Genomic DNA, 27567 nt, shown 5'->3' on the forward strand with positions numbered 1-27567 from the left:
TTCATTTAAGAGTTAGATGAAACATAGCAGCTATTTATTTAAAAGGCTTCTTAGATGGGTAGAATAAGTACTTTAACCTACTGAATTAGGTAGACAGTTCTCAGAGGCCTTCTCTGTCTCCTGACTATGCAACACAAGATTTCCCCACAGTTTGGATGAGAGAATTTCAAAACGTCACCCTTCCCACTGCTTACCATGCTGCCAAGTTATTTATTCCTTCCCTGTGACAAATGTCAGCCTTATCTTGCAATTTTTCTAAACAGGTAAAATAAGTAGTGCCAGATGACACGGATTAGCTGGAACACACTCCTAAGCAAGCACAGATTAAAATGACAGTTGAAAAACCGAAAACAGTAGAATTTCAGCACACAATTCGCTTCCTTGAAGTCAATGGACTTACAAAACAAAACATGATGCTCAACTCATTTCATTTCCTCACATTTGGAAATAAGCTGATTAAATGTACTCACAGCAGATGATGCCAAATTTGTCAGAAGCTTAGTCTCCTAGCAACAGGTACAGTACAGCATTAGTAATAGATTAATGACATATGCTAATAGATTAATGGCTTGAAGCCATGTACTATCTTAAAATCTTTATTTTAAATAACACATCAACTGCACATGCAGAACTACAGAGGTTCCACAGTTTGTAAATTAAATGTTCTTCCTATAAAACACCGTGCAAAAGCAACAAAAACTCTGTAGCAAGGAAAAGCACATAGGCCTTGAGGCACGCATATCCTTTCTTGTCTCTGACACTGGTTAGCTGGTTAACTTACAGGCACAAGGAGACACCAAGTACTTCTTTTTGCAATGATCACCCACATGGACAGAACTGAATGTTGTAAAGCCAAGAGCACCAAACAGAAAGAAGTTAAGTCAGATACAAATAGCAATGCATATCGTGAAGTGCATTTGTGTAATAACCTTCTGGAAGTGCTGGAAAAGCTTGCATCTTTATGTTTAAATTGAGTAATTTATGTCTACTCACAGCTATTTAATGTTTGCTTTCCACCAAACTTGGTCCTTAGCATACTGTTTTTACCAGCAGCAAATAAAAAGTTAATTCAAATCCTTGTTTTGTTTCGTAACAATTTCCTCTCCCAACAAGCACAATAATTAATTTCTAATCCAGCTGGAAGAGACGAAATTGCAAAATAGAATATTGATTTGCATTCGTAGTCATTTTAATTGAGAGGCATAGCACCATGGATGTGTTTAAGTACGACACTGTGAAACAAACAAATACTACACCCATTTTTAAAACAGCATTCTTGTAATAGCGAGGTATTTCACAATTCTAATTAGAATAAAGATCTTTGAAAATAATAAGTCACATAGATTACAGATCTGTGGTTTTTCTTTCTAATTTACATCTACCACTACAATTTAAAAGCATCTGGTTTTGCAAGCAAAAGGAAGCCTAGATATATTTGTCAAGTTTTATAACCATCAGCAAACTAAGTTCCTTTAAAACAAATATTAGTGCAAGATGCAAAAACCCAGGTGGAAAAAAAAAATAGTTCCCAAATGCTCAGTAGAGACTTCTTTTGGCAGCTAAAATCTCCCAAGATTCTGTCCTCATTAATGATGTGTTAAATTCCAGTGCCAGCACCTTGGCATGTGAAAATTGTATCTACTTGTTCTCCAGCAACTAAACACAATGCTCCACATGAAGAAATTTGCCCTGGCAACTACTTTCAGATTCCAGCCTAGCTCAGGCATCCTCACTTTTCTCTAGTATGCAGCACAGACTTACTTCCCCACTGTGTATTCAATCATTGCCTCTACTGTGCTAAGAAATCTAGCAGGTCTGACAACAGGAGAAGGTTTGAGCTGGTTGCGCCGGGGCACTGTCACCAGGAGAACACTGAGAAACTCTGTAGGGAACATGAGAGCTGGAGGAAGAGCTTAGATTAAGAATGAAAATGGAAGGATGATGAAAACTATTCAAGGAAGAAGAGATGTGATGAAGAGATCCAGCCTTCTTTTCGAGGGAGGGAAAGGAAAGATACAGACAAAAAAAGAGTCCTAAGAAGAAAACAGTAGGAATGAAAAAAATCAAGGTAAGGTATCAGAGCAGAAACAGAGTTGGATAAATAGCCTGAAGAATGCGAATAGGTGTCAGGTTAGGAGAAGAAATTTTTTAGTTGAAGAGCTTAGAAAGATTGCTTAGACAAGGAGAAAGGAACAGACAGTCCAATACATTTAAATTCTGCTGGTACCTCTTTACTTATGCACGTGTAACTTCAGAGCTCTTCCAAAACTGATGTAATTACAAAGCATGACAGAATTTGCTTTCCAGTGAGGAATAAAAAAGTATAAGGAGAAAGAGTGATAATATGTTTACCCTATAGTATGAGTAGGAGAAACAATAGGGACTGATTATGCCAACTCTATTACCACTTTTGAGTCTGGTTTTAAATACTAACAAGTTACTTAAACTATTGGAATGGGACTAATATAACAAATACATTTGTAATTCCTCGATTGCTCTTGTAAAACACTAAGGACTGAAACCATGACTGCCATTTTCCTGTAAAAGAACAGGAAGTATCCTGGGTTTGGGGGACAAAACAGACCTGTGGTAACCTTAAGGTAATTAGATTAATTTCCACCCCCCGCACCCCCCCATTTATCCTTTATAGCTGTTGTTTCTTTTGACATATAAGTGAACGCTTGATTTTTATCGTAATATATCTTAATATATTTTGGGATTAAGATAAAAATCATTAAGCAAGATTGAGGTGAATAAGTAAAGAGACATCGCTTTCAGCCAAGGATGCAGCAAACTTACAAATCAAGGAATCTTAACAAGCCCCATAATTCCCCAGCACAATCTTGTGTCCAGTGAGAAAGAGGGCAGTTCTGTTGCCAGCTGGCACCATAGGTACTAAAGGAGACATAAGTGACTACCAGTAAACTAATCCAGCGGCCGACCTAGCATAGGGTAGGAGATGTGTGCACACCTTGTCTCAGAGGGGAGCCCATCACAACTTGTGTACACAGTTATTTATACCCACAACACCAAAACCACGCTTCTTTCCCTTCAAAGGAGATTATGATGGCAAAGCTTTCACATGAAAGCCAAACCTAATTTACCAGGACCTTACATCCGTCCCTGAGCTCAACAAGAATTGGATGGTGTTTGCAAAGTATTTATATACTACGCTTTAGATGTCTTTAGCACTTCAAATGTTTAGCGTGAACAAAGGAACCCAGCCAAAGCAACTGTTAATGACCAGTACCAAGTATCAAAACAGTTTGTGTACCACCACCCTCTGTTAGTCAGAGGGGAACCGTTGCCTGCATTACTACGGCATTTAGATCAGTTTCAGTACTGAACAAAACTGTTCTGAAAGACAATAAAGCTTGCTTGATTCTGTTAAAGCAGTGGAAACAGTGACAAGACACAAGGCAGGGTAGGAAGGGGAACAAGTCTTGCTTGCCCTTACAGAGTAACAGTTCAAATCTGAACTAATTTTTGTATTGCACAAGGTACATTTAGGGGAAAATCTTACCCAGGAAGGAATATAAGCTTCAAAGAAGGTAACGACTCACGGCATTGTAAATACCAGTAACTGTAGCTAAGAGAAAGTTATCTTTGATTCAGGAAAGTCAGACTTCCTACCTTCACTACAGGGTGTCCTCCGGTAGATGCTTTTACTGCTCCTCTGCTTCCTTCTGTTTCATAGTGAGCTCTGTGATGAGTTTTAGGCTGGACATCTATTTTCAGTTCGCATTGCCCGTAATGACTTGGTAAAGGCCAGTCGAGAGGTGGCAACGAAGATGTGCTGCAATCAAGACGTGCACACTATGGTTAAATGTAATATGCCATTTAGCCAGGGTACAATCACAGGAACTTCTCCATAAATACAGACAATGATGTTGTTTTCCTAACACACAATTACCAAATAAGAATAGCTATTAGCCTAGCACTATTTCTTGAAAATTCCTGAAGTCTTCTGGTGCATTAAAATCTTCAATTAAACATTTGGGGGGGGGGGGGTATTTTTGGAGTATACTAATGTAGTGCTGTATTTCTTCCTTCCAATCCCTGATTGAAAGAAAGGCCCTGCATTACCAGCATTATTCCATAATGCTTTTATTTTATGTTTTTATTCTCGAGTTTATCAACAAGCAAGTTCAAGCGGTACTAAAGGGAAGAGTTTAAATTTATCTCCTAAATCATTAAGTTTTAAAAAAATACTTGAAGATAATAAAGCAGACAGTTACTTTAAGATTGTAAAGCGCTGCACTTTGTTAACTATCATTTAAATGAACACTACCCGATGATTCAAACTTTTAAGACTAGTAGTCCTGTCTAAGCATAAAGACTTACTGCAACAAACACACCTAAAGAGCATGCTTAGCTTATCCATGGATTATACCCTTACACCCAGTAGCAAAATTGCTCCAGGGAAGGAGGAAAAAAATGCAGGAATAGAAGTAACATGAAAAACTCTAAGGAAAATAAGCCACATGGTATCACCATTTTTTTTCATACCTATCCTTTTACCTGCTTAGATTCACAGACTTCTAATATGAAGAACAGTAGGATTCAAGTCAGTAATTACCTGGTAGAGCAAATTAATTTCTAAACATTTAAAAGTGAATGTTTATAGCACTGTGTACCACACAAGAACATATACAATAAAAATAATTTTCTATTGAAATAGTTTTTATTATCATAAACTAACCAACAGGGCAAGCAAAGTAGGTTTTAAAGAGATGGACAAACACTGGTTTGTACTGTTGCCTGAGAAAGCTCAGCTCCATTTCTTTCTCCTTTACAGGAAGTCAGGTAAAACCCCACTGCTAGTCCAAAACCATGCACACTTTCACAAACACAAACAGCTACAGATCCACAAAAGATAAGCTGTACCTTCTGGAGAGCTGCAAACTATGAAAACATATCTACAGTTGGGAAAGACGGTAATGTTTTAACTGAAGGGGGGAAAAAAAAGGCTGTCTTTAGTAAGTATCTGAATGGACTTGGGCTCAGGCTGCAGCACCATATATCTACTTTTTACTACAAACATCATTGTCACTAAGCATGGAAAAGGAGGAGAAGAAAAGGCCCCACTTGCTGGCATCCTCCTACAGGAGGGCCACCTATAAACCTGCTGGCCTGCTGCTTTGTGGAGTACCTCCGACTGTGTACTTCAGGAGAGAGCTAACAGATAAACTCATTTCCTGAAGTGCCTTTTGGGGAGTGAATGGGAACCAGAGTTTTTCCCTGTCTTCTTACTAAAAGTAAGAAATGAGAGCAATGAATCATGTCCACAAGCATTCAGTGTGTAGCCAAGACTCTTCTTCCCCCAGTAAGCAGGTCTTAGGACCAGTCCTTCCACAGCAATACTATTTACTGGGTAGGAGAAGTGATGTCAACAGTAAAAGAGGAAACAGGAAAACAAGAGGAATGCAGCATAAGCCCAGTCCTGCCAGTTACTTACCACAGCCCAAGGCGTACTGCCTAAATGCTATTATTGGCTATCAACTAGACCTTGCCATTCACTTTTATAGTTACTGAAGAAGACTCAAGTCTTCAGTCTGAAAATGGAAAGAAAACATCAGGATTAGAAGATACTAAAAATAGTTTAAAAAAAAATTAGCATGCAATAATTTGTTCTTTATTATTTCTGAAAAAGTTTTTTCTCCCCTATAACCAAATATTTGATGTTAAAATAGTTGGTATGCGTAGTGAACAGATATGGTCCTGCAGAGAGGTTGGTGTAACATGCACACCACAGCCTACATACCAATTACTGAGAGATATTACTCAAAGTTACATATTAAACTCACTCTAGAAAAAGTATTTGTTGCTAATGATGGCTCTCTGTAGCTCTAAGAGGTTTAATCCTGCAATTAACTAATAAAAACGTAGCACAAGCCATATCAGAGTCCCATTATCTGCTGAAACAATATTTGGAATACTAAAACAAACATGGAGACAGGAAAATAACGAGGTCTCAAGATTTTGTCATTCTTTGAAAACAAATAAAAAAATATCAGCGTGAGGGAGTGAGCAAGCACACATGCATGTGCAGATGCCTAAATGAGAGACAGAGAGAGAGAGAGAGAGAGAGACAGAGAAAAAGAGGGAGGGAGGAAGACGCTTCCAAAACAGGTTTCCAAATAAATTGTGTAGCATTAGACTTTTAGGCCTTGCTGCTTCAAACTGCTGTTTTCTAGACAAAACAGACTACAGTTGTAGCTGCTTCCCTTTAAGAAACAGACTGTGATGTTGGATACCCAAAGCGTTAAGTGTTTATCTTTGAATATTTTTCTTGCTGTCTCCATCACCCTCAACTTCTCAGCAGCAATGGAATCCTAAAAAGTTTCAGGGTACGGTGTCATGCATCTTTCTGCCCTGTGACAATATCATTTAAATTCATTTCTGCTTCCACACCACTCTTTCACTTGTTTTGAGGAAAATGCTGTAGAGCAATGCATTACAGTGAATCAGTGATCATTTCGAAAGGTAAGCTTTTTACTTCTGTTAGTTTACCAGAGCCTCCACTATCTAAATGGTTTGTTCAAACTGAAATAACAGGAGAGAGGCTGAACAAAAACTTGCCTTGCCTGTCACCTTCTGAACGTCACATGGACCTTCAAGCTCGGACACTAAATAAATATATAAAATATCAGAATACAGTCTATAAACTTTTTTCCTTTTTTGTTTCCCCCCCCCCCACTAGGTAGAAATCAACATCAAAACGGAAGAATCATGTCAGTGCTGGGGTGTGAATCGACACAATCTCTATACCAGACACTGTATATAAGAAACAAATTCTGAAGCTGCTAGCTGGAGTAATTGAGTAAATAAAGTTGATACTGAACTCTAGTGATCTCTGATGATTTAAAACATAACTAAGATACCTATAACGTGTTTAAAAAAACACAGCTTTTTGAGGAATGTGCAAAGATTTCGTACTGTTACAAAAAGAGACAAAAAGATTTGTCTCCCTCAGTTTGCACACAGCATGATGACATTTCTATTACTGGCAAAGCCATCTCTACCTTTGCACTCAGAACAAAGGATCTAGATCAGGTGCTGAACTGTTTTTTTGTTTTGTTTAAAAGTTATTTTAGACAAAAATATTAAAAGAAGTAAGAACTTCTGTTTTTCAAATCCCTCAATTGTCAAACTTGAGGGAGGAGGAATGTATTAGTAGACACTTCCACATACTTTGTTACAGAAGTTCATCACAAAATTACTGTTACAATACCTTGCAACTTAGTGGCTTTTACACATGGTTCTGTAATTTTTGCTTTTCGTTGCCTGAGAAAACCCCTTGTTAACAGTACAGTAACCTACTAGTAAAGCACCAAATCACATACCAGCAAACCATGACTCACGGTCATCCTAAATGCTTCATGAAATCAAATCTTAGCACGTTGTTGAGACAGCACCAATCTGTAAAGCTACAAATGTTCTTTCAGTAATACCAAGAGAATTTCATAATCTGATTAATACAAGTCTCCAAAAGCTCAAACTTCTATCACATCAAGATTAAAGGATTTAGAGAACAGCTGCTATTAAAGGAAACTTAGAAGTAGAGAAAGAACCCTTCAGTACCATCCTCAGCAGAAGCCATCATATTTAAAATGATCTCTTCAGTGTTCACACTATTAATTCAATGGATACCTTCTTCACCTGCAACTATGTCCTCCAAAACAATACTGCTTCTGGCTGCTCACATTGATGAACATACATCTAATGCTCATCAGAAGGACAATCTCATGGATTCCTCTGGATTTCAATGTTTGGACCTGTAAGTCAGGGCCCCACTCCATGGGCTGTATCTCCTTTGCAAAGGAAGAAACAAAGCCTAGAAACAAGACTGCTTGCTTGCATTCAACTTACGCTTTATCCTTCCCTCTATCCCACTCGCAGTGCTGTGGGGCCAATGGCAGCTGTGGAAAACAATCCAGTTAAAAACTGAAAATGGTTGTCTTCCATTTGGAGCACTCCTCCTTGGCGATTCACTGGACAGCCAGCTGGGGCTCTGTGCAGAGAGCAATTGCTAACCCTGGTACTTAACTTTCACAGACCTGCTACTATAGTGCTTTTTAAATTATTATTTCTTAGTTACAGCAAAAGTAACACTTTACACTTGCAGCTCTCCTGAAACATCAAAATCTGTGACTGTGAGAAAGAGCTCACTGACCAATGGATATTCCACAACTTTTTCACATCCTGAGCTTTTGTAAAGAATAACCACCAGCGTTGGTTACAAGACAATGCCGTGACACAGCAAACCCTTCAAAATCTCAAATCTTACTATTCTGCAATATTAGGGTCCTTCTTTGAGAGTTCTTGTGGAGTGAAAACACAGCTGTGATTGCTCTTCACTACATAGAACAAAGTAACATGTTGGAAGTTTAGAATCTGGGGGCCATTCCAGTTGCCACAGTAGATTATCAATAGATTATTATTTTTTTTAATACTGTTTACATTCAAAATATCACTGTTCTACTACTAGCAGACCTACAGTTAAATACGCTTTACTGATATAGTATACTGCCGAGTAAAATCTATATTCTATCTTTCAGAACAAAGGAGAGAGCTGAATCATACGTACAGCACAGAGGTCGTGTATTAAGCAGTCTGAATTTCTCTGGATTCATTAATGGTGTGCAAACATTACAGCAATAGCCTGGCTTATTAAAAATCTAAGAGGTTCAAAGTTCTCTTGCTTGTCTCACTAAGTGGGTACTTATCTTCAAAGTCAGCGACTTGCAAATATTTTCACTTTAAAGTTTTGCTAACACAGCACAACTGGTGTTATTTCTATGTAACAAAAAACAGATGGATAACTACGTAACAGAGTAAGTCTGTCTATAGTCCACTCACATTAAAAGGTTTATTCTTCTTAAAATTAAAGACTGAGATCCCAATTGTTATGCTAAAAATAGAACAATTCTGTTCCTCTCTGCTCCACAGACTTCCAAGAGAAAGACTCAGACAAGAGAACTAACTATTGCAAGTGTTCTAACACCTGCCACTATATTTACATTACTTTTTTCCCCGAAAAAGAAGGTTAACATAGTCAGCAATCTTAGCTTTCAGTGGAAACTGCCAGATAGTCACAGGTAAAATACTCTCAAGTTGCCATTAAGCATCCACCACTAAAGAGATTCCTGAACTGCACATGCATGTGTCACAGCCCATTTGTTCACCACCACTGCAACCAAGATACTGCCTGGTATCCCATCGCTTTGCGGTGCTCCAGACTGAACTTGTGCCACGGCATTATGAAGGAAACTGTCAGTTTATAAAGTAGTTCTTAATCAGAACTAATTAACTACAGAGCACCATATCTGTGGATGTTAACACTAAATGTTGCTCAGCTCCTATGAGATGTACTTTTAGTGAAAAATCCCCATCCTGAGTATTAAATTGAGTATTAAATTACATTATAATCTTTTCTCATTAATAGTTTCTGGGTTGTCCATGCAATGTTTTCATTTTCCTGGATCAACCTAAATTAAAAAAAAAAAAGCCTTATAAAACTTAATCTAAGATGTCTAACTGTAGGCATTGTAATAGAGAACATCAGTTTCTGTGAAACAATTTACTTATGCATCACTTCAAAACACTACCTGCTACTTGTCTTTCTAAAACAGCAGCTTTGTACTTGAGGCAGCTGGCTGGAATCTACACAAGAAAACTTTAGAAGGGATCAGTCTTAATGAACTTCCCAGTATGACATGATTTCATAAATATTTACTAAATACCTACTAAATGGGAATTCCACAAAGTTTCAATGACTTAAGGATGCGCTTAAGATAACTCACATGAGCATACTAACCCTTTTCAGATGGTGCCTCACCATGAGCAAGTGGATCACATTTAGATATTTGCATATGAATAGGCTCTAGGAAGAAACACTTTCTCTGGTATTCTCCTGGACTACTACCTATAGCCTATACTGACATAGGCTATCCTGAAGCATCTATGTTGCTCTTCAGACAGGTAATACAGAATTTGAGAAGGAATGAAGGAAAAAAATAATCAAATTCATAAAAGAAATCTGAAACTACTTTATACGAGAACCTAGAAATAGGTTTGAAAGATTCACTGGGAAAAAAAGTATTGTCAGTGAATGAAATTCAAGCTCTTAACAGTAGACATGAAAAAAATAATAAAACCCAGCATCTTCATTAAACAATGGGGCATCAAATGGCAAGGTCAGATCTACTATCTCTATCATAAGATCCCAATAAGAAAGGGATTTTCTAAGTGGAGGGGATGGAAACATGAAATACACAGAAAGTCAATTCTTATCCTTCTTCCTAACGGAACCTAAAGAAAACAAAAAAAGGTGTCTTAAACAAGAGTAAGAATGTAATAAATAAAATGACCAAATAACTTCATTGATAAATATACTGAAAAATGACCAATTTAATCTACAATTGAAAGAGTGCTATTCTGCCAAGGTACTGGTCAATCAAATATTACGTAGGGACATTCTGCAATTTATATTTTATAATTTATATTATGATATAATGCTATATATAGTGCATATATAATATGTGATTAATATATAAATTGCAATTAGTATACAACCTGAGGTGCTTTTGGTTACTGCTATAAACTACTTCAACAAATAGTGGATCTCCCTACATTTAATTTTTCTTCCTAAAGGGTAAGAGTGAACTTAGCTTCCCTACTTCCTAAGTAGCAAATTCAAAATACTATACAATAGAATTAAATATTGGAGTATACCAAAGATGCCTGATCTCACAGTACCTCTGGAACAAGCTACAAATGCTAAGTAGTTTGACTTTTCATACAGGATATAGCTGCTAATGCAACCATTTCCACTAATTCAATAGTCAGGCTACATTTTGGGCAGCTAATGTATCATTTTATTCAGTTTACTTGTGAATAGATGTAGTCTTTACCACTTTCTGCATGTGTACCTGTTTTATATTTTTGAGAAATGTCAGCGTTTAAATAATTTCTGATATTCTGTATCAAGTCATCAGCTCTTGATTTTGCTCCCCCCTGACTAAGAGAGCAATTCCTTCATCCACCACACCAATTCCTTCATCCACAACGCCCTTGTAGAGCAAATCTTAAGCACTGCCTCTGTAGAATGACACTACTTTAATTAGTTATTTTAAAATCAAGGCAGACTAGTAGGGGAACACCAACATTCACACCCACAGTGTGCTTTTATACAGATAATTTCTTTATGGATATTAACATAACATAACTTTCTTAGAAAATGTCTACACAGAACCGGTCAAGCAAAGTCAGTGCCTATGTTACAGCGCATCTACTGTATTTTTAAAAGGAGAAGCAGATGGGTATTCGGAGTCTCAACTTGCTTTTTTTTTCAGTTATATTGTTTACCCGTCCACAAGTTTTCTTTAAATAGTCTTAACGCATCACAGAAATATTAGTGCATTAGTATGTGTACACAGGATGCACAGGAGTGAAGCCTTCTGAAGGACTTAAGAGATTTGCTTACCACTTACCGAAATATAGGAGTATGACCAGGCTTTGGTTTGTTCCAAGTAAAGTGCGAAGGAACAGAAAGAAATTGGTCTCCGGGCAAGTCTTTTTTCAAGGTGTGTTGAGATCCAGAGCAGTCATCTACTGCAGTTTCCAGGGATGATGATAAGTTACCCTGTTCTTCAGGACAGATATCGATTTTTCCAGATAAAGTGGCAGTCTGATCCTCTGAGGTCTTTCTTGTTTTAAGAGGAATATCAGTCTCTGTACAACACTGAAATGGTGAAAGGCCGGAGTTAAGACCTTGTACATTATGGATGGAAGTGTTCAGCCATGTGTCTTCTGTTATGCTTCCTCTGGGAGAATGACCAGGTGATGGAGTTGGAGAATGGTGAGGAGAGAGAGAACCAGCATAGCAAATCTCAGCACTGGAGTGTCGTCGTTTCCCACAGGGGGATGTAGGTCTTGATGAGGGCCTTGATGTTGGTCTAGGGCTTAGCCAATTTTCATCTGTAATGCTAGTTCTAGGAGAATGACAGGGAGACTGTCGAGGTGACAAGGCATGCCCAAATCCATATGGCTGTTGCCAAGATTCATCACTGGGACCTCTTGGAGAACCACCAGGAGATGCCAAAGGAGAGCCAAGGGTAAATCGAGCAGCTGCTTCATTTAACTCCGAGTCTACATCATCATAAACATGGGAAATGGATTCGCAAGAGGAAGCATCTGAAAACCAACTTCTGGAGGAAATGCTGCTGGCAGGGCTTGGGCTAAGGGATGATTCCCTGTATGATGGCTCAAGAGGAAGATAGAGATGGTCCCTTGAAGGCCTTTCCATATACTCATTTTCTGTGCCATTTGTGTGCAATTCATCTTCATTGGCTTCAATCCCCTGATGACAGTTAGGTGAAATTGATGTAATTTGAATACTAGGGCACTCGAAGGGTTTGGGTCCACCTAGTGGACTATATTTGGATTCTGGTACCTCACAAGTTCCTTCATAGTTCTTGTGACTCTGAAGTCTTGTAGGTGGTGACAGAGGAGAGGAGTGAGACTGCAGTCCATGGCGAGGAATACAAATTGGCTGATTTACAGACGATGATGGTTGGTCTACATTGAAGATGTATATGGATGCACAGTCATCTGACTCAAGATCTGAAAACAAAATAAATAAAGGAAGAAGAAAAAAGAGGAACAGAGTCAGAGTGCAATACTTGAAAAACGTCACAAGATCTTTTTTTGAAAACAGGACGTGTCCGGGAAACATCCTAGACATTTCTTATTATACTAGGCACACAAAGTAAAGCTCATTATTTCAGATCCCCTTTACTTATTTATAGATAGATATGACTACAGCTTAAGTTTTCTTTCATAAATCTAGTTTTCAACCAGATTCTAGTTTATCCACATCTTCAGTGGTTTAAAATGTAATACACACAGAACACGGGTTTAAAATATTGAAAGCATTTAAGACAAAATGCTCAACTCAAACTTCCTCTTCCATGAATTAATTATGAATTGAATGTAGTTATAGTCCATTAAATATTTAATCTTTTTATATGAATATGAACAAACACAACACTTTCTGCAATCCCACTAGTCAATACTTATAAGCCCGGGAGTATCATATGCACAGTATTTATCTCCTTTAACATTGGAAAGCATCTTACAGTGTCTCAAACTCCAATGAAGATGACAAACAACCCAAAGCATTTAATCAAAAGAGGCCTAACAAGGAACATTATTAAAGATATTAGGAAGAATCTTATTCCAAAGGCCTTTTTGGTTGCTTAGAAAACTCTCAAGTGCCCATCCCACAGAACAGCATTTTTTCAAATTGAGTCTCGCAAAGTTTGAGCGCAAGCTGTTCAGCATAAAAAAGGCAAAGTATTCCCAGATCTCACAAACTTATCCCAAACACAGGAAATATTCCAAAGAAAAACAAGCAATCACGAGGGAGTGCAAGTCCAGTTAACAAAATCAGCAGCTTTGTCCCACAGAACCAATGCAGATATTCTTGCCCTGTTTCTCAGCATAGGATTAAGCACTCCTACAATATATTTGTCCTTGAAATAAGTAGAAAACACATCTTTTTTCTTAATTTGTAATCGCTACGTTTCCACTCACTTCCCTAGTAAAAAGGATCCTTCCGTCTAAAATCATACAAAGCGTGAAGGAGACCCTCAAGTTGTTCACCACTCTATCATCTCCTAGAAGATGAATTCAACGTACTTGTATTATTCCCACTCGATACTGAAACTAGTCTGAAAAATCTGTTAACAATATTGTCTCTATAGGATGAGTAATTTGTTTTAATGCTGAATCACTTGGAAAGCTTTTCACCCATTAAAATTGTGCAGTTTCTAGTGTTGCTTTTATTTATTTTTTTCCAGTAGTAGGGGACTATTAGGCAGAAACCTATATATTTCCACAAAAAAACAAAAAAACAAAAAACTGCTCCTTTATTAAATGTAATGATAAGACACCATGTTCATCTGACTATTTTCCGTAAATGCAAATCAGATGGCATTAATTGTATCTCAGGGTATTAGCTCTTTTATGTTTTTTTTTTTTTTTTTTTTTTTTGTTATTTTGTTTTGTTTTTTAGTGCTGGGTAGAATATTAACACTTTACCAACTTTTTCAGATTTTAAGATTCATTAAAAGTTATTAGGCAAAAGACCCTTTCAACAGACTCTTTTTACACACTCAGCAGAAGTCACTTATCATTCAAAAATATATATTAACTCTAGCAGATGTTTCAGTACTATCCCTCAATTTGCTGCCTTTGCTGCCCTGAAATGAAGATGGTTTTAAAATAAATTTATTCTGTCTCACAATCAAATAAAAATACCCAGACAGGAAGCCATGTATTTTAGGCCCTTCCACGATGGAAAAAAAAAAAGGATGTTAATCAAGTCATTCAGCTTCATTAATAGCAATCATCTTAATATTAACTAAAAGCCATTATTCAGAAACAAAACAAAACAGAACAGCATCTCCTCAGAGACAAGAAGGAAGCATCTTCAAGTGGAGACAAAGCATACTGTTACCAAGGAACAGACTACACAGACAATGATCCTCACATTAAGAGGTGCAAAAAGGAATTTAAGACTAATACTAAATAGTTTTACATGCATTGTGTGATTTTATATGTAACATTACATTTATATATGGGCGTTCACCTGCTATCCCTCCCCAGCAGCGTGCATGCGTGTACTCAAAACACAGGCAGCTGGAAACCTGCAGTCAGAACATGTTAGCCTCTAATGAACGCCAAATCCCACAAGCGCACTTAAGACTGTGGAAACAATATATTTTGAAGTCTAAGTCACGCAAGCCAATTTCAGACATGATCAATAAACCAAACTAAGATTTATCTTAGTTTGTGCCTGTTCTCCACCCCTCACTTTATAATCATGTGTTAAAATAATCTGCTAGTTACTCATACAAAGAACAACATTAAATATTAGGACTGTCTCATTAATTCTACTATGTTAGTTACCAACAATTTTGTCATATTAAGAACTGTATAAAGAATTTGATCTGCAAGAGCCCTCTAACTAAATAGATGGAATTAGTAAGCATACAAAGATGAATACAACTTCACTGAAAGAAAGGAGGGGAAAAAAAAAAACCCTGACAATCCTTAAGATGGAAAGGAGTGAGAATAGCTGAAAGAAATCCAACAGAAGACTTCAAGAGATCAGAGAGTAAACAAGCTCACGGGAGTATCACAAAAGGCAAGTACAAGGCAAAAAGGAGTTATGCGAAAATCCATGGCAAGGGATGGAGTTATGGAAATCACATAACTGAATGGAAGAGCTATTACATCCAAGTAATCCTTGTAAGGGAGCAAAAGATGTTGTAATAAAGGAGTAAAGACGGCTTAGGCCTTTGCTGACCTTAAAATATGTGCTGGAACCATTGAAGAAACAGAAACTAGGTCAGATTACTGAGGTAGAGCAGAAAAGCCACCACAAGCACATGGAGGCAAGATGCTCAGTAGGACATAGCAAAACACAAGGACAGAGAAAAGCACTGCCATCCACATCCAAATCTTGCCACAATCCTGAAATGGTAGACTGTAAATGCTTCTTCAGTAAAGGCAAGCAAGGAAATTAACAAAATTAATAACAATGCAGAGTAAAGAAAACTGGCCCGAGTAAAAGGTTAAAAAGCAGTGAAGAATTACAGATCAATCAAGTTAACTAACTTCAGTTATAGGAAGTAATTTGCTCCTGTAAGCATTTAAAGACCAAGAAACAAAACAAGAAGTCAACGTTTGTTAAGAACAAAACCACATCAGACACATTTTGTTGTACAACCGAGGAAGGCCTTTTGGATTGGTAGCACACAGAGAAGCTCAGCTTTGCTTTAGCTTACTACAACACCACACACTACCATGCATGGCGGAGGCAGCGAGTCTCTAGAAATAAGCAAAGCCCTCTTCCCCTCCCCAATGAGATGGTGTTTACTAGTGGGCTCACAAAAGGCAGCGCACACCCTGTATTCCTAACATGCCCGTCAGCTACACGGAGGTGCAGCCTGCCACTGGTGTCTCCCTCGTGTGTCTGTGCCTCAAGGAGAGCCAGGCGCTCCAGCACTTGGAGCACACGTTTGCTACTGCCTGGAAGCGCACGAGCCCACAGCAGCTCACTGGCAGCACCGAAACACTGGCTGGTCTGTGACTGAGCTGCCAGCTACACTTCAACGTAACAATATTCCTCAGTTAGCTCAAAGAACACCCAGAACAACCATTTCTAAAGCACATTTTGCTCGCTGCCTGACGTATCACACTGCTATTCCGGACCAGCAATGCTTCCCACCAGTTGTTCTCAGCGATGAACTGGCACAGGCGTATGTGCAGCTGTGCAGCGAGCCCCATTTCTCCACAGAAGGAAGGTCAATTACTATCAAATGTCTGAACATAAGCCCTGTGCCAAATATATCCAAACAGCGGTATTAGTCTAGGTTTGTAAGCCCATAAACAAACAGGTTCAGACAATAAGAGTTGTTATAAGGTACTAAGAAAGTGCAACATGACCTAGGTCTTACAAAAATACTACTGTGAAAACAGGATCAGTAATAAAGTCCTTTAAATAGCATAAGGAAGGACTCGAGCATTGCCACAGACATCATGTGTGCTCTAACGCGAGTCATACAATCTGTCTCCATTCCCCAACTTTAAGAAGAGAAGGACACCCTCCTCTGTTTTTCAGGTCTGTCACAAGTCACCTTTATCTCTTTCCAAATTTGATGATATTAAAAGAATGCCACAGAAGTATCTGTTAACACAAACAAAAAAACATCAGTAGCTCCACTTTTTAATTTCATTATCCTACTCAGTTGCAGCAATTCATATACCTCTTGGGGAGAAAAACGAGTCCAAAGCTTCACAGCAAACCAAACCCACTCAACAGCCCCAATTTGCTTTTTGTGCACTTAAAGACAACCCATCAGCGTTCATGGTGGCGCACTACTCCACTAAAGCTCTATAATTGGACATTTAACTCCAGATTTCCATTGCATCCTGCACATTCTCCAGAGACAATTCATGTCTTCCAACAAGCTTAAATGTCAGATCTAGCAGGGAACTTCAAAACAAACAACCCAAAAAAGCCCTGAAGAACAGCCACGTATTAGTTTATGAGGAGTCTAACTGACTAGCAGGCCACCAAAAATGGTAATAAAAAGGGTAAATTGTGAAAGCAATTACGGCAGCAATGGGGAGCAGGGGGAAAACACCTCTTTGTAGTCCAAGTTTACAAACACACAAAACATCAGTGCAAGTTCAAGCTTCCAGGAAAGGTTAATTTACTCCACCACCATTTGATGGAGGAGTACCCCATGTTCAATGATGTTGTGCTCTCTTTCATGGTCATATCTGATTACCCAGAAAGGAGAAAAATAAATTTTACTTCTCGTGTATGCTGCTAGATATAGGCAGCTCTGTTGTGCCCACCAGAATTTCACTCATCTTCTCGTCTTAAGCAAGGATCCTGAAAATGTGCATGAAAAACACTCTTTCACAGTGGCAGCTCGTCAATGAATCTTTTCCGAGTCCTAGTCTAGATGAGAATTAATTATCCTCAGTAGAATCGCAGAGCAGTAACGAAGCTGCTCTAGCTTAAGCAAGAGAATAATACAGCCTATCAAGTGTTTACAACTGACATTTCACAGAAAAAGACCAGACTGGCTCGCAGGGTGTAACTACATGTTATGTTTTTTTCTGCAGTAACTACCCTCCCACGCACACTCACACGTATACAAAGCAGGAGGGGAAACAAGAAGAGTCGTATTTTTAACCCGGATGATTTTAGTAATCTGATTTACAGTGCAGCTACGTAAACTTTAGGATGTGGGGAGAAGCAAGCAGCCAGGACTGGAAGTGCAGGTGGTGTCACTCCCAAATAAAAACGTAATGTGCAACTGAAGCCTTCGGCCGTCGCCTGGTACACATTTCAAGTAGAAGGGCTGTCCATGGAGCAATCACGCTTCACCATGAAGTAACAGAATTCAGTTCCAAATAGGGAAGTAACAGTCATGAAACTTTATTGGGCACGTAAGAAAAACAGACTAAATAAACATGAAAATCAAGTGTATCTACTTAAGCCACAAGCACGTTTCCAAAAATTATGTACTTCAGTTGTGGCAAATGGAGTTAATCTCAGCTGAGAAAGCTTCTTCCTTGTTTTTAAAATCCAAGTTCTCATAATCTTTCATTGCAGAATGCTTTGAGAGATGCTGGCTAGACTGATGTACAAAGCAGGCAAAAAAATCCAGTTAGTAACAGTAAGTTTCAACAAGAATTAGTCACTCTATGTTCGGTTACAAGAACAGCGAAGAGCAACCGGAAGCACTAGGCAGTGTTTATACCTGGGCCTTCTCAAGCTCTCCTGGTATTTCGGGTTGATTGTGCAGCAGGCTTTCAAATGAGAACTTTTTGGAGCTTATGGTTCAGTATCTGTTCTCTTCTGGGGACAATGGACTCCATGAAGGGTTCTATAGCTACTTGAAGTTCTGGTTAGTGCTTGACCTACCCAGTGAAATTGTCACCCCTCTGCCGCATGTCTGCACGATGACCAGCTCCCACCACCCCAGGTGTTTCGACAGCACTCTGCTGTCCCAGGGACACGTCCAGGAGCACAGTCTGCCTCTGTCCTGAAATAAGCACTGCACAGAAGCCGAGTTACCAAAACCAGAGTGCTTAAGTAGGGCCAAAGCAAAACAAACCAAAAGAGTAAACAGGTGCGTACAAGAAAATGGGTATCTTAGTTTGTAGGACAGCACAATGACCCGGGCTGTGATCTTTGTGGAAGTGCATAGAAAAAAATGCAATAAGCAAAGACAAAAAGTTTGTGTGGGGAGAGGTTAAGTCCTACAGCAAGACGAGGGAAGACAAACGGGAGCCTGCCTCCTTCTGATTATCAACCAGAGCACAGTGCTGGCTGAGACCTGGTACTGACAGCATCTGAGCAAACCAGTTTGGGAACCCCTCACACCTCAGCAAAGCTACCCCTTACTTCAGCTGCTGTCCTGCAATACAACAGAGTAAAGCCTGCTGTGCCGCAGCAGTCGGTCCTACCACATAGGTACTTTAAATCTTTAATATTACAGCTTTTCATCAATACATTTTCTAATACAGCTGGAGTGTAGACTTCACATGTACAGAACTCAAAGGCTCTGTATGTTAAGGGACTGAGATGAGCCAGAATGAGAAGTGCTCGCATCAGTGAAGAGTTATCACCCCCCCACCCCCTCTAAGTTCACTTTGCTAACTGACTGACACAGTAAGTGTCACAGGCAGAGACAGGCATGGAACCCAAAAGGAGACACCGAAGCACAGCTAGAAAGCTAGTTTTTCACCAATTTTCAGAATGATCCCCCAAAATACAAGCATGCCTCACGACTGTGTCACGTGCAAACCCTGAAACCTCCCATCTCTTCATAGAGTCCTCAGTAACTTGTATTTATTCCAGCAGGCACCTAATCAGCTTAAAATCAAATCTTCCCCCAGCCAGCAGAAATGCTAACCCCTTTGAAAGGTACTGCTATCTGCTGCTCTGAAGCCTAGACCCGACCATTCACACTGATGAAATACACAAACTCTGACCTAAATTAAAGTAGCTACATGCAAAACACAGAACGTTGACAAATTTTCTTAGCGGTTCCCTGCATTAAACCACACATTCTCTTGTGGCCTTGTCACTTGAGTACACTTATCCCAAGTGACACCACTAAAACCTTTTGTAATCAGGCTGTTACTCTAGCTCCTTTGTGTCCTTGATTTAGGGAACAGCTACTAGAAAGCATTTATATAAGGTATGGATGAATCCTTATCAATTACTGTAGACATTATCACCACCCTTTATCCAACACCAAAAGCAGTAAACCACTGTCACTCCCAGTTAATAAAAGCACCCTGGCTTCATTACCAGCTTGACATCCTGGATATGTAGTGGGTTTTCAGTTTGGATATGAAGACACAAGAAGTTTGTAAAACAAGTTTAGTTACAAGGTAACGCTTTATTCCCTCTCTAGCATGGTACAAATACTGCTTATCAGTGAAATTTCTGTTTACGTGGCCTTCCAATTTGTCTGTTTAACCAAACCAATGTAAAAAAATTCAGAAAAAAAAAAATCACAGCATTGGCTCCTAAGAAAGAAAGGTAGCAATCACTGAAACACAAAGACTCTTGCTAAGGGGTGAATTGAGAGATAGTTGCCTCCTGCAATCCTGAATAAGCTCATCTATAAAAAAATTTAAAAAAATCTAGGTTTGAAAGAACCTAAAAGCAAGTCCAGAGAGGAACACTTACAGGATTTTGAGTATAACTTCCTCCACCAACCCATTAAAAAAATAAACAGAAAGCCCTACTCCATCTAGTAATATTTTGCTATATTAAAAATATTTATCATTTTCAGAAGTGATGAATAACCTCCAAAAAGCAGCCTGAGAAGCCATTTTAAACAAACAATTGCTATTAAACTAAATATTAATATGAATAATTTCACTCTGTAGTTCTGAGGGTGATGTATTAGCCATAGGTACCTGCTCATGTTTCTACCTATGAATGTCTTTCTGCATGCTCAAATGAAGTATTTGTTTCTGCTTTTAAAAACCACAACACAACAAAAAAGCACACACGCCAAACCAAACCGAAATGAGATTCCCATTTTTATGGCCATGTTGTTGGAAGATCACTGGTTGTGTTCCCATCATTGCACTCGGGTTCCCAGAAAGCTGATTCTTCTCCCGTTCCCCCAGGTATACAGAAACAAAGCCTGGCCCTCTCAACAAAACCCGCCAAAAATAACTCGTATCACACCTATCGCCCTTTGTCTGACAAGCAGCCATAAGCATTCAGTGTCAGGGAGACATTTAATCAGAAGAGCCACGTAAACGATTAAGTTCAGCTGTTCAGTCAACTCGAGAGACGTGCAGCCGGCAGCACAGACAGAAAGCCTTCTTACCGATCAGCTCTGCCGTTCTTCAGCTTTGAACTCATCTTCCCTGAAAGACTTTGAACAGCTCGGCACATTTTTGCACGACCTCGCCGCCAGCGTTTCGCCGCCGTACTTAGAGACGGCTGTGCTGGAGGCAGAACCGAACAGCGGCTCATTAATGGGCTTGCTCCTGCTTTGCGATTTTACTTGGCCTTGCTGATCACTTCACTCCTCTTGAATTCCACTGTCATCTGAACCCCCACGGCATGCCTGGACAAATGCAAGGACGGGGATGTTGTTTTACGGGCTGGGCTGCCTGCCAGCTCTGCTCCACGCACTTCCCTGGCCCACTAGGGCAGCTTTAGGCAACAACTCCTGTAGTTACGTTATTGCTGTGAACGGCCAAACTGCTGCTTGCGATTGACCCGGGCCCAATCTGCTCTTATTTCTCACTCATTCAACAGCAACAATACTAAATTTGCAGTTGTAGGGCACAAGGAAAAGGAAAATGTCATGTTTTCAGCAGAGGACTACTTTTTGCTTTCAGTAAAGAAACGATTTATTTCCAATTTTCATATATCTGTAAGATAAAAGAATCAGCACACTTTCCGTACCCAGCCCACCTCCCACACCCCGGCTCTCAGCACGTGTTCAGATTTACACCATCAGATTGGAGGGAGGGGAACAGAAAGTGGCACATCAGGATGAATACATACACGAAGTAAGTGACATTTGGTCAAACTGGGGATCTTTTCCAAATGGCTGCATGAGCGCCTCTTGATGCTTTACACAGTGGGCCAAGAACCAGACACCAAATCATGAAAGTTATGAGATTAGATCAGGTGCAACTACCACAGCACATAACAGAACTTTTTTTGGCTTTTGCCAAATGGCCTCTTCCTGGTCAAGCTTTACCCAAAGAGGCAAGACTTCATTTTGCTAGCATAATATGAAAAACCACAACACATTTGAACATTACCATCTTAATCTGCGTTACCCTCAATGGCCAGGCAACACTGAATTTGGTGACACCAGCTTTGACTTTAATTCCTATCTCCCTCTGGTTCTTCCTCAGGCTCCCGACATTACCTTCAAGCTGTGCGGCTCTTGTCACAGACCCTCTATTTTTGGTCAGATGCAGCTGTTTGGTTTTCCCCCTGCCCTCCACCAGCAGATTATATAACCACAGCCTCTGCCTGATTTGCATCGTGTCCCTGCGCATCAGCCTTTTGCATGCACACAACAGCACTCACCAGCTTGTGAAATAAAATAGTGGCAGCAATTAAACTTCCCCGCAAGCAGCAGTTCCTACTGCAATACATTTGGTGCTCTGTCTATCATAAATAAAAAAGTATTTTTTGTTTTAAAGTGTCATTTATTTCTAGTGGAGGAAAAAAAAAAAAAAAGAAACAGACTTGAACAACTTGTTCATTCATCCCTTTCTTGCACCAGCTGAACCAGGCCTTCCTCTACACAAGTTCTCTTGCACAGAGCAGACACCTACAGAGCAGCACGGACAGCTGTATTTATACGGGTGGCTCAAACTATTCACATAAGCCTCAGAGATACCATCTTGTGCAAAGACTCGCTCTCCTACCCATTTACGCAGACAAATGAACCTAAACAGAGTAAGATGACTTCAGGCAAGCAATACAGGTGTGCAAGCTGATCTCTTAAAAAGCCTTCAGAAGGCTACGTCCCACAGGCTGCCCCTTCCCAGCTAAGGTGAGGGATCTGTAGCAGTCTGGGATCAGAAGCAAGGGGCCACAGGCAGGATTTCCACCTTCAGCAGCCCTCCCTCAGCCCCCACCTGCAGTGCACAATGACTTGCCAGCGTTCAGCCCTGCATCTTCCACCCAGCCCAGTTTTGAGACTTTCTTTCCTACCACAATGTGACTTTCTTAGCACTACCCACCCTAACCATTACCTTAGGGAAAAGAACAAGAAGTTCAAGTGCACTGCAGGCTTCTATAAACATTTTAGCCTGGTTTCTACTCTCTAACAGCAGCCCCTGACAGCAAAGATGTCACAAATACACATTTAAGAAGTGAAAAATGTTTTAGATATTAATGATCAAAGCAAAGCTATGAAGACTAGTATTACGGTGCTGTTTCAGTACAAGTCATCTGCTGTAAGATTTTTTAGTACATAACTGAATTAAATGACAGACATAGTGCCAACTTTTGCTGCAGAGATCTCTGCCTAGCTGCTGAGGAAAGTTCAGACATCGCTCCTGGGCACTCAGCACACCAGCAGCGAGCACCTGCTGAGCAGCCCAAGAAGCTCCAGGATGCTCGTAGGGAAAGAAGGGCAAACAGGGAAGGCTTTGAAAGGAAGTAGCAGGTATTGCTTTGTCAGTCACAATTGCCAAACGAGCATTTCATTCTTGGTATTCAGAAACAGCTTTGAACCAGTACACTACTGGCTCTAAGCTACAGGGAAAAGAAAAGAAAAAAAGTAGAACAAAAGCATACAAGTTTCCAAATAAACTAAAAAGCCAAATCCAGATAAACCAGAGCAGGGCTCCAGCTCACAAAGACATTCTGAACTGTCACTAAATCCATCACCAAACTGGGATATCAAAACCAAACAAACCCAAGCAAGCAAAACCAATAACCCACAACAATTTTTTTTTTCAGGATGTAAGAGAGATTGTGGGAAATAATGCACCAGTAACAAGATAACTGCACAGCATTAGCTAACCAAATATTAAGTCACAGAAAATATGGAGAACCCTTTCTCAGTTTATTTCGTAGCTTCCAAAAAACAGCTATTATGGACAAAAACTCCAAGGAAGATAGCTTTCATTCTCATAGTAAAAACGTATCAGTACTTTTAAAATATTTGTATTTGGGGAAATCAAACAAAAAACAACCAAGGATGACTACATACATTGAAAGCTAAAAGGTATTATGGAATTGTCTTCCTCCACTTCATAATTCAACAGCAAAAAGTTGGGGGTTAGGGTGGGCATATTGTTCTGCTCTCCTGGGTAACAAACCCTTTCGCTTTCGGAAGACTTCTGCAGAAATAACAGGCCCATTTTTGACAGGATTCAGAACAGAAGCATCAACAACTCAGCTGTCACAATTTCCTAAGCAATTAAATAATTCATCTGCTGGATATTGACAGTCTCTAAGTCAGTCCTCATTTCACATATTGAATAAATAATAATCTGGGATGTTACAGAACTTCACCAGATCTGGAATTCCCAGCTCAGTACCACATACTCTAAGTTCTTCAAAGGACCTTCCCTTGTAGAAACACCTTTTTTGATAACAGAAGATAAACCTTGAAAATAAAAAATCAGCTGAAGAAACAAATCATAGCAACTTGTACTTGCTCCCTTCTGCACTCGGCATTTTTCAATGCCAGACTGCAATTTTTACTATACCTCAACCTCAACAGGGTTTGTAACAGCAGCACCTAGCCCATTATGCAGTTTACTTGATTAATGCCTTATCAATTCTAAATTCAAACTTCCCAAGCTTACAGTTAATAGTATTGCAAAACTGAGCGGTAGAAGGGGTGGGGGCATCAGAAAAAACAGTATTCAAATTCTACTAGTCGAGTGTTACATATTCAAATCTCAAAAATCTCTAATTAAAAAGACCAAACGTGGTGGCACCTCAAATATGTTGACCAACAAAGGCAGTTACATGGCAACCTCTTTTACTGGAGTGCACAGGACCAACAATACCGTAATCCAAATGCCTACTTCAGCAAAGGCAACTGATACTGGGTGGCCAGATGCAGTCAGATGCTGCCCCAACTAACAAAATAGTTTTGCAAGCAAGAGCACAACAAAGGGCCTTGGTTCACCTCAGGGCACTGGAGGCCTGCAGTGTTTTGTCAGCAGATGAAGCTGACCTGCACCTAGAGCCCAGAACCACCTGCTCTGAGCGCTGAACACTGCAAGATAAAAGCGATCTTGGGGACAAGGACACTGAAACACCAGGGGAGGTTTGGCAGAAGGTGCTCAGTGCCTGAACACCGCTTATAAGTATCTGAAGCACTTCTGAACCCAAGCAAATGCTCATGTCAGGACACGAGGTATATGAAGTGGGCAATCCCCCTGATTTTAACCAAAGAACACAGCAGACTGCAGTACTAGGCCACAGCCTCTCAAGTGCCTTAGAGCCATCTTTCATGCATTCCCCTCAGCAGCAAGAGCTACAATTTTCAGATCTAGCGCACAAGCTCCACTGCAGAACGGTGGTCTCAGTCTCTGCCACTGAGCACAAAGCTAAGCCCTTTAGTTCCAGCATCCTGCAAGCCCCCGAGAGTGTTTTATGCGCTAGCTCAGAATACAGTCTGGTTTAGTTTCTCATATCGACCTTTCACGTCACAAAAAACAGCAACTGCAGCCTGGGTCTAGCATTTTCTCAATCATTCTCAATCACTCAGAAGTAATAATTAAAAACAAAACAAAACAAAACAAAACAACAACAACAACAACAAAAAAACATTAAATGAATGAATAGGTCACATTTTTTGATTTTGGTTAAAAAGTCACAAATTAAGATATATAATTATTTATGTACCCATATGGAAGAATTAAATCCTCACAATACTGCAGTAGTCTCAGCATAAAAGAAAGCATTAACTTAGATTTTCGTGCTATTTGCACCAGAACTTAGTACCAGACACTTCTTTCACGAGGATGCCGATCCCAAACACCTCGGGAGATGAGCATGAGGCACAAGAACTTTCCAAGTGTTCATAATCACAGAAAACTTGGCAATTTAAGTATTATTTATTTCAAATTAAGCACCTTCCCCTGCCACCTACACACTTTATTATCACTACATATTAGGAGAAAAAAAACCTTACCCTTACTTTGCTGCACAACTGACAATATCATTGAAGCGAGTGACATGGGATTATGAAACACGTGCTTTAAGGAGATGCAACAACTTCTGTTCGACTAATATACTTGGACAAGGGGGAAAGGGAAAGTATACGACTTCCAACTAGGGTCCTCTCTTACGAGGAATCTAGCTCTGGATCTACAGGCAGAACTGACAGCTAAGCTGTGGCAATGTCAAGAGGCAGAGGCCTTTTTGTAACCCCTCCGCCTCAGGACCACGTCTGGGGCACAGACCAGCCACCCCCAGCACGTCACCAAGCTGTCAAGTTCCTGAGTTGGGGACGCAGATCAGAGAATCCCAGAATGGCTGAGGCTGGAAGGGACCTCTGGAGATCATCTGGTCCAACCCCCTGCCAAGCATTTCTCACTGAAAGCCACAGCAAACGAATCTGTTCGTCGTCTGAATATCGCATTTTCAAATTTGCCTTAAAAACAGTTGTAAATTATCAAGCATGGAAGTTTCGCTCTCTTTGTAAAGTAATATCTGAGCCACTGGTTAAGGAATGCTACCAAAATACAAGTACTATAAAAGCGTCCAGTTTTCTGTACTCATTTTCTCATTCTCATCTACCATTGACTGAGTAACTGAGTAACATAGTTTAGATTATTAGTTTAACATGAAAAGAAAAGCAAACAGAAATTGGGACGTCACCATTATTTTTGTTGTAATTTATTAACACTCCCCATTGTTTCCCGTTTGACTTGAACGCATCCTGTTCATCGGGTGCTACAACGCGTTTGTTTTGGCTAGCAGAACTCAGGCCCCCTTCCCAAAAGCACCATCTGCTTTTTACTATTCCTGTCTACTCCACCAAACTGGAAAATAAGGGAGGAAAATCCCCCCCCTTTGTTGGAGCAATCTGTAAGCTAAAACTCCGCATCAAAAAAGTTGGAGGCTGGGGTTGTTTTTTTTAGCAACTACTCCCCAGCGTTCGCGCTGGACTCTATACAGAGCGTATCGATGAATTTTTTTCCTGATCAACTTCTGCAGACCAGCAAGTGAGCGCACACAACAACATGGCTGCACCATCTCGCCCGGCTCCAGCTGCGTTTCAGACCTATCTTGCCATCTCACCGGGCAGGCTCGGGACGGCGCGTTACCAGCCAGCCCTTATTTCAAGTAGGTCACAAAAGAGGCGCAGAGCCGGCCAAGTCCAGCGCAGCCACACGCCGCACAGCTGGCTCTCCTTCATCCCCTGCACGACAACTTGGGGGGAATTCGCGTGCTGGGTGCTGCTCGAGGAAACGAGAGGGGTTTTTAAAGGGCTTCCAGGCTGCAGGGGCACCCCACAGCCGGGCAGCAGTGCCACCAAACCCTGCAGGGGGGTCCCTGGGCCCCAAACCCCGCACCTCAGCACGCCCCCACATCGCGATCTGGGCTCCCCGGGCGGCGCAGGGCGAAGTTTTGGGGTTTATTTGTGTGAGTCTTTTAAAACTTTTTTTTTTTTTTTTTTTTTGCTTTTTCCCCAAGAAACCGGCGGCGGCGCCCCCTCGGCCTCCCGCCGGCGAGGGGCGGGGAGCGGCGCCGTGAGGCGGCTGCGGCCCCTCAGGGCGGGCGGGACGGCGCCGCTCCCCCCACACCCCCCGGTGCCTCCCCAAAACCCCCCCCAAGCCCCCGGTTCCCCCCCAGATCCCCTCGATACCCCCCTAAGCGCCCCCACAGCCCCCCCGATGCCCCCCTGGTTGCTCCCCCGGCCTCGCCGTGAGGAGAACGCGACCCCCCCCCCCCGTCCCGTCACGGTCCCGTCCCGGGGTCCCCTCCCGGCCCCGCGGCGC

General features: G+C 40.6%; 1 protein-coding gene across 2 annotated transcripts in view; it reads right to left on the reverse strand.

Moving 5' to 3' along the window:
* NFATC3 (nuclear factor of activated T cells 3) overlaps window positions 1-27567 on the reverse strand; it is a 66150-nt gene that overhangs the window by 38364 nt on the left and 219 nt on the right. For both annotated transcript variants that reach the window (XM_084533409.1, XM_084533408.1), the window contains exons 2-3: window positions 11496-12627; window positions 3634-3796 (exon numbers count right to left, since the gene is read on the reverse strand). In XM_084533409.1, the coding sequence (XP_084389535.1) occupies window positions 3634-3796; window positions 11496-12627 (1295 nt within the window). The remainder of the gene's footprint in view (window positions 1-3633; window positions 3797-11495; window positions 12628-27567) is intronic.

This window comes from Aythya ferina (assembly GCF_964211825.1).
Source record: "Aythya ferina genome assembly, chromosome: 12".
Taxonomy (NCBI): Eukaryota; Metazoa; Chordata; class Aves; order Anseriformes; family Anatidae; genus Aythya; species Aythya ferina.